Source organism: Chrysochloris asiatica, unplaced genomic scaffold (assembly GCF_000296735.1).
Source record: "Chrysochloris asiatica unplaced genomic scaffold, ChrAsi1.0 scaffold00004, whole genome shotgun sequence".
NCBI lineage: Eukaryota > Metazoa > Chordata > Mammalia > Afrosoricida > Chrysochloridae > Chrysochloris > Chrysochloris asiatica.
Window position 1 is genome coordinate 32,049,132 of NW_006408522.1, and position 8,746 is coordinate 32,057,877.

The 8,746-nt window shown below is 39.7% G+C and overlaps 1 protein-coding gene across 1 annotated transcript in view; it reads left to right on the forward strand.

The window, feature by feature from the left end:
* The window catches only part of CATSPER2 (cation channel, sperm associated 2), a 33,987-nt gene extending 30,319 nt beyond the window's left edge, over positions 1-3,668 (forward strand). Inside the window, exons 10-12 of the mRNA XM_006831882.1 lie at positions 477-493; positions 854-1,021; positions 3,637-3,668. Coding sequence (XP_006831945.1) covers positions 477-493; positions 854-1,021; positions 3,637-3,668 — 217 coding nt within the window. The remainder of the gene's footprint in view (positions 1-476; positions 494-853; positions 1,022-3,636) is intronic.
* Positions 3,669-8,746: the final 5,078 nt, after the last annotated feature.

The window sequence follows — 8,746 nt, forward strand, 5'->3', positions numbered from 1 at the left end:
ATAACATGGATGAACCTTGAGGACATTATGTTGAGTGAAATTAGTCAGTCACAAAAGGAGAAATACTGCATAGGACCATTATTGTCAAAGACTAAGAAAAAGAACCCATACTAAAAAGGTAAAAAAAAAAAAAATTCTTTGCTGGTTACCTGGAGGTGGGGGGTAGGGTGAAGGGAGGGGGAGGGCAAGGTGGAACACAGAGTAGGGAGTAGACACAGGATAGTTTGGGTGCTGGGGAGGGGCCCATTATCTTTTAATTCCATTTTTTCCATGGAAGTCCCTATTTGAAGCAATCAATTTTCTTTTTCAACTTATAGAGAACCAAATCAAGAAAAGGACTTTTCAGACTCAGCAATTTCTAGAGCTGAGTGTAAACAAAGTGATATTAAACAGCCTTCAGAAGCAGCAATAAAAGCAAAAGAGTCCCCATCTTCCTCTTCTGCAACCTCCTTCTATTCCTTTGCTGCTGAATCCAGAGATTCTGAAGGAGATGGTGAGAGAAAGGGTTCTTCCATTTGAATTCAGGCTCCTCTTTTCCTCTATGAGACATCCTAATCTTGATAGGAGTGATCCCACTATATCTGCTTCTCACTTTTCTCCACAAGTCTAACTTCCTGTTCTGAATTTCTTTCTTTGAGCTTCATTTCCCTGGTGCTTCTGTTTTCCTTTAGGTAAGTGTGGCCAAGGCTCCCTTTGCTTTAGTCTTTGTAAAAATTAGTCTCTTGATAATGTACTCTTTTCCTTTCCTGCTGTTTTCTCTTTCATTTCTGCCCCCACCCCCAATAGAATTTATGCTCCTTTAACCAACTTCTGAAAATCAAGACATGTTTTTAAGAAGCATTCTTTTCTATAGACCAGTTAGACTGGGAGACTCATGTGCATCAGAATCTGCCTGGGCTAATGGAAATGAATCAGGAGGAACGTGTTGTTTGGCCCAGAGACTCACTCTTCCGGTATTTTGAGTTGCTAGAAAAGCTCCAGTATAACCTAGAGGAGCGTAAGCACTTGCAAGAATTTGCAGGTATGGATTTAGGGTAATGGTGGGGACCAGGAGTTAGGTACCTAGGAATAGTACATATAAGTGGGGAGAAGGAAGGAGGGTGATCACTATTTTGGCATCTCAGCCTCTCAATTTCTATTTTGGACCTTAGCAAATTCCTGGTTTGGTATGTCACATTCTAGGCACTTAGTTGAGTTTCCTCTAACCTAGAGAGAATCTAAGGAGCTCTGGTAGCTAGTGGTTACAAATTGGGCTGCTAATCACGGTCAGCAGTTCGAAAGTTACCAGCTGTTCCACGCGAGAAAGATGAGGCTTTCTGCTCCCTAAAGATTTACAGCCTCGGAAACCCTAACAGAGAGAACCTAGCAATTCTACTTCTCCAGCAGGGGACGCCCAAATCCTACAACATCTTACTTCCCAAGAGGAGAGTGTCTAATTCCACACGTTGGGAATCAGGACAAGGTTGGCTGTTGCTGGATTTAGGCAGCCCACCCCCTTCTATACATATTTCTTGTCTTTGAAGGTCATATTTCAAATTTGAACAGCAGGGCCTCAATCCTCTATGGGGATTAGATAGTCAGCAGAAAGCCCTCAAGTGTTTACTGCCTCCAGCCCTCACAAGCGCTTTGTGAATTATAGACGTCTCTTCCTTTTAGCGCTTTCTAGTGGACTCATGTAAAGAGCTCTGGTAGCATAGTGGTTACCAATCGGGCTGTGAACCTCAAGGTCAGCAGTTCGAAACTACCAGCCATAGGAGCTATGGAGAAAGATGAGGCTTCCTGCTCCCATAAAGATTTACAGCCTCGGAAACCCAGTATAGGGACTTGCTATGAGTCGACCCGACTTCACGGCACACAGCCACCACAGTGGACTTCCGTGGAGTCCTGGTGTGGTGCGGTAGGTTAATGCGCCAGACTGCAAAGCCGATTGAACTGCAAGGTCGGCGGTTCAAGCTCACCAGCTGCTCCTCGGAAATCCTATACAAGGTCGCTATGGGTCAGAAGCTACTCGACAGCACTTAGTAACAACAACAACAACAGTGGACTCCCGGTGTGGTGCTGCAGGATCATGTGCAAAGTTGGTTTGAATCTTGTGCAAGATCTCAGGGGTTCAAGGTTTAAGCTCACCAGCTATTTGGAAACCCTATATAGGGTCGCTATGAGTCAGAACTGACTCAGTGACACTTAACAACAAGTGGACTCCTGCAAGGTTTTGAATCACAAGGTGGGCAGTTCAAACTCACCATCTTTGGAAACCTTATACAGAGTTGCCATGAGATGAAACCAACACAACAGCAAGTGGATTCCTCGTTGTAGTTATAAGCATTCGATTGTGAACCACAAAGTTGGTGGTTCAAACCCACCAGCTGTTCCTCGGAAACCCTGTACCAGGGTCACTAAGAGTAGGAATCAACTTGATGGCATTTAACAACAACAGTGTCACCCTAAACACTTGTGGCACTGTAGGATAAGCACTAGACTGCTAGTCACAAGGTTGGCAGTTCAAACACACCAGCCACTCTGCAGGAGAACGATGAGGCCTTCTGCTCCTGTAAAGATGTACAGCCTCAGAAACTCTATTGTTGTTGTTAAGTACTGTTGAGGTGGTTCGTGGTTCTGACTCATGGTGACCCTGTATAAGGTTTCTGACGAACAGCTGGTGGGTTTGAACTGCCGATCTTGTGGTTCACAGTCCAGTGCTCATCCTCCAACGTCACACCAGAAATCCCTATACAGGGTCACTTGAGTTGAAATTGACTCGATGGCAGTGAATATGGTTTTTTTTTAGTGTCAGTCTAGGCAGAATGAAGGGGCCTGTTTTAAATAGTGGAGTTTGCTTCAAGCTGAAAATTTGCTGCTCACAATTTTACTTCTTAAAATTTTCACTTGAAATTACACTATTTAGAGATTAATTTGGATTATTAAATGTTTCCTCTTTAAACACATACACACACACACAGTTTTGAAGTGTTGGGGGCAGCTTTTTTTACAGTTTAATATGTAAATGAATTTCACTTCTTCATAACAGTTGAAATCAATCCAATGTGAAAATAAAAGTTAAGTTAGAGAAGAATGTGTGTGTGTGTGTGTGTGTGTGTGTGTGTGTGGTGGGCACAGGAGGGTAGTAAGAGGAATTCATAATATTGGAACATGGAATTTGAGGCAGAATGTTAAAGATAGGCTTTGTTGTTGGGTTGAACATGTAGTTGAGTACAACTGCCCAGTAGGGTTTTCTAGGTTGTAAATCTTTGTGGGAGCAGACCTAAGAGCAGCTGGTGGGTTCAAACCACTGACCTTTCCATTAGCAGCTGAGTGCTTCACCATTATGCCATGAGGACTCTTTAGGACAGGCTTTGCCTTTTTTAAAAAATGTGGACTATGGTTCATTCAGCCCTGCCTTTCCACTTGTTCTCTGCAGATTCTAGAGTATAGGCTGATGGGAAGGAGAAGGTAGCAAGCTGGCTTCTTTAATCTTGACTAACTTGATTAGCTATATCAAAGCATACACAGAATTATACAGCTTTATTTAAAGATTTTCTGGAAACCTAGAACTGTAGAAAAAAAAGCATCTTCATTATACATTTAAATGTTCTGAATATTCTTAACTGTCTAGTCTCATGATCTGTTCCTTTACAGTTCAGGCACTGATGAACTTTGAAGACAAGTAAACCAAACAATGGATGGATGGCTTTGATGTCTTTGGGTCCAGCAAGAAATGATAAAGGGGATACTTGGAAAAGGGAGAATTCAAAATATAAATGTCTAATAAATACTGCTGATTGTTGCTCAGTGGTCTGGCTCTGAGACATGATGGATGCTGAAAAGCTGATGCTTTTCAGTGAAAAAGTTAGTTTAGATGCCAGTGGAGCCTGTCCTTGACTTTCTATCCCTTCTACACGTCCTGAGCCTGACACTTTTCTCAAGTTATCACCGTAGCCATCACCCTTCCTGCACCTCTACTTCCTGATGGAATCCTAATTTCACTGCCCGCTTCCCTACAAATAAAGCCTTTACAAACCTTGGGGTCAGGAAAGGTCTGTCTGTGGGGGAAGGAGAGCTTACATACCTACAATAATTGAGAACTGTTGATTTTATCACCTACTCTACTAACATTTTTTTTTCTCCTGTGCACCATTAACTTTAATCAATACATCAGTTTTACCTGCTTCTGGGCCAAAGAGAGCCCTTTTGTTCCTTTTCCTTACTATTGTTCCACAGTGATTCTACTCTGCAGCCACTGATATTGAGTCAATTCTGACTCAAAGTGACTATAGGACAGAGTAGAATTTCTCCATAAAGTTTCTGAGGCTGTAAGCCTTTAGGGAGGAGTCCTGGTGTGGCGCTGTGGGCTGATGCGTCAGACTGCAAAGTCAGTTTGAACTGCAAAGTCAGTGGTTCAAGCTCATGAGCTGCTCCTTGAAAACCCTATACAGGGTTGCTATGGGTCGGAATCAACTCAACAGCACTTAACAACAATAACAACAAGCCTTTAGAAGCAGATTTCTTCATCTCTTTTCCCTGGAGCAACTGGTGGGTTTGAACCATTGACCTTTTGGTTAGCAGCCTAATGCTTCACCCACTGCACCAGCAGGGCTCCTTTTCCTCTTGATGCTGTTGTCTGACTCATACAGACCCTCTGCAGAACAGAACAAAGCACTGCCCCGTCCTGCACCATTTTCACAATTGTTGTTTGCTTGAGCCCATTGCTGCTGCCATTTTTTGGGATCTTCCTCTTTTTTGATGACTCTCCACTTAACCATGCATGATGTCCTTCTCCAGGGACTGGTCCCTCCTGATAACGTGTCAGAAATATGAGAGTTCATATGAAGTCTTACCATCTTGGCTTCTAAGGAGCACTGCGGCTGCACTGCCTCTCTATGTTGTTGTTGTTATTTGCCATTGAATTGGTTCTGACTTATAGGGACTCTGTACAGGGTTTCTGAAGAGCAACTGGTAGTTCGGACCACCAACACTGAGGTTCAAAGTGACCTTGTGGTCCAGTGCATGTCCTACAGTGCTATACCAGGATTCCACTACACTCTATAGGAGAGTTCAAGTCAGTAAGTATTCCATAGATTTTTAGTGTTAGAAAGAATCTTAGAGTTAGTTTATCTTCCATCAAAGCAGGAATTTCTTTTTTCAGGAATTTCTTTTAGAACATTACTGAAGGCAATTATCCAGCTGATGCTTAATGTTTCTGTTGTTGTTGTTGTTAAGTGCCATTGAGTTGGTACCAACTCATAGCAACCCTATGCACAACAGAAGGAAACATTGCCCCATCTCTCGCCAACCTCACAATCATTGAGCCCATTGTTGCTGCCACTGTGCCAATCCATCTCATTGGGGATCTTTTTTTCTGACCTTCCAAACATGATATCCTTCTCCAGGGACTGATCCTTCCTGATAATATGTCCAAAGTATGAGAGATGAAGTCTGGCCATCCTGGCTTCTAATGAACATTCTGGCTATACTTCTTTTAACACAGATTGGTTTGATCTTTTGGCAGTCCTTATTATCTAGAGGACATCCCGTTGTATTGTCAAGGACACAAGTCTTTTGAAATGTTTATTTAAAACTATTTTATTGCATATTTAACATATATATATATAATACATAAGTATATATCTCATACATGTATAATATATATATATATATATATATATATAATACATAAGTATATATCTCATACATGTATTATATATATATATATATAATACATAAGTATATATCTCATACATGTATATTTGGTATTTATGTATATTCTGTAAAACAAAAATGTAAGAAAGATATAATCCCATTTTAGAGATCAGAACATCGAGGCTTGAAGAAGTTAAGTAACTTGCTCAAAGGTACATACTAAGTAAGAGGCAGACCCAAGATTCAAACCCAGGTTAAAAATCTGAGTTGAGAAACAATATACAATAGAATGAATGTAAAACTAATGTTCTCCCATGTAAACTATCACATAATTCACAATAAAATATTTATAAAAAAAAATCTGAATTGAGATGAGAAAAATTTTATTTAAATCCCTTAAACAATAAAAGTACTTACTGGCTTTTGTAACTAAGTAGTTTAGATGTAGTGTGGCTTCTGGGTTGATTTAATATTAAAAATTTACCATCAGTAAAGCTGGTTTTATTTCTTTGAAATCCTTTTGTATCAGCCTCTTTATTCACATACTGAGAAAGGAAGATCATGTGTCCTTCCTTAGTCATTGAACAAAATTCCTGAGCTTGCATTAGAATCATGGTTATTCTTAGAATGTTAATACTGCCTGGGAAGGAAGATGAGGGAGCTTCTGGGGTGCTGATAATGTTCTATATCTTGATCTGCATGGTGGTGACATAAATATGTTGTTGTTGCTGTTATGTGCTGCCAATCAATTCCAACTGATAGCAACCCTATCTAGGTTTTCTGAGGAGCAGCTGGTGGGTTTGAACTGACAACTTTGTGGTCCAGCTCTCATCCTACAGTGCCACACCATGATTCTTCACAAATATATAGAGATGTAAAAATTCAACAAGCTGTATGTACACTCAAGATTTGAGCATTAACTATATGTAAACTAAACCTCAAACACACATACATATAAAACAGTGCTGAGCATCACATTAATTAGACCTAATAAGGTCATACTCCCACTCGTGAACCAAAGAGGTAAGGTAAATGGGGTCACTAATCAAGAGTTTCCTGGAACTGGTAGGGCCAATCATACCCAATCTTAAGGAGTACTACACAATCGAAAAGAGATTGAATAGATGATAAGGAAGAAATTATAAAGCCCTATTTAGTAGTCATTACCTAAGATTAGTATGGCATTGCCGGATAATGCGCCAGACTGTAAGGTCAGTTTGAACCGCGGGGTCAACAGTTCAAACCCACCAGCCACTCCTCAGAAACCCTATAGAGTGTTGCTGTGGGTCGGAACTGACTTAACAACACTTAACAACAACAACAACAACCAATGATTATGTCTACAAAAAGCCAACTTAGGAAAAATAAAAATTTATTGATTAATTGAATGTCCAAAATATTTCCATAGAGATAGAAAGCAGGGAAGGAGAAGTTAGGAACGACTACTAATGGGTACAGGGTTTCCTTGGGGACATGGAAGTGTGATGGGTGCACAATATAGTGAATATACTAAAGATCACTGGATTGTATACTTTAAAATGGTGAATTTTAAGTCATGCACTGGACCTCAAAGTTGGTTTGAACTGCAAAGTCAGTGGTTCAAATCCACCAGCCACTCCTCAGAAACCCCACACAAGGTGACTATGCTGACTTGACAGCACTTAACAACAACAACAACAAAGTGAGTATCTTAACTAAAAAATGAAGTAAAGATTATCTATCTAAAACCAAGAATTAACATTGCATTTCAAGAAAAAATATTTTTAAAGTGAGGAACAAAATGTTTAAAATTTTTTTCTCATACAATATTATATGTCTTCTAATCCTGGTGTGGCACTGTAGGATAATCACTGGACTGCTAACTTCAAATTTAGTTCAAACCCATCAGCTGCTCCTCAGAAACCCTATACAGGGTCGCTATGACTCTAGGGCACTTAACAACAACAACAACAATACATCTAATTGTCTATTGTGTAGGATTTCTGAGGCTATAAATCTTTACAGGAACAGAAAGCCTCATCTTTCTTCAGCAGAGCAGTTGGTGGGCTCCCACTACTGACCTTGTAGTTAGCAATCCATTGCTTACCTACAAAAACACAGCATTCTCATATATATAAAATATTGTATTAGAAATTCTCCCTATCATAAGAAATATGAGATAAATATTTGGAAAGAAGAACCAAAAATCCGACTTTCAGGCATGATTGTGTACCTAGAAACTCCAATGGAATCAACTAGAATTAGAAATAACAAAAGATTTCCATTAAGTGGTTAAAAATAACAAAGATTCCATTAGATAGTGTTCAAAAAAGGGTTTGGAACAGAAATCTGGGAAATAGGAATATTTAAGGGCTAAGAGTAGGAAGAGGTGCTGCAAGAGGGGCCTGACAGAGAATAGACAGGAGAATAACCATTCTAGAGTAATATCTCTAGAGTCAAGAGAGAATTTCAAGAAACAAATGATCCAGTAAGATTAGGACTGAAGCATCTGTCAAACTTGACAATCAGAATGTTATAAATATAATGAAACAGGAAGGAAGCATTCTTAAATAAATTCTAAATATGCTATTCACAATGTAGATATTCTTTGAGTGACATCTTTGAGTAGGTTTGATCAAAGTGTTGTCTGAGGTATTGGCTTCATCTGGTAACTTGTGAGAAATGCAGAATTGCAGATACTGTTGCCGGCTATTGAATAAGGTGATTCACATGGACATCAAAGCTTTAAAAGCACTCCTTTACAGATGATTTAATGATTGAGTAGATTTCCAATGAATGTTCCATGCATACTGCCTCTAATTCTCCAGCTCTTTCCTGGAAGGAAAAAAATTATCTAGCTTTAATTCCAATGGAATGGAAGTTTATTCAACAAGTATTTGTTGAGTTCCTACTATGTGTCAATACTAATCTAGGCATTTGGGATATATCAGTGAAAAAACAAAATAGAAATCTCCCCATTCTCAACAATTCCTCTTAAGATCATCAAATAATAAATTGTAATGTTCACCACATGTCTGTCAGTTTGTCATACTGTGGTGGCTTGTGAGTTGCTGTGATTCTGGAAGCTATGCCACAGGTATTTTAAATACCAGCAGGGTCACCCATGGTG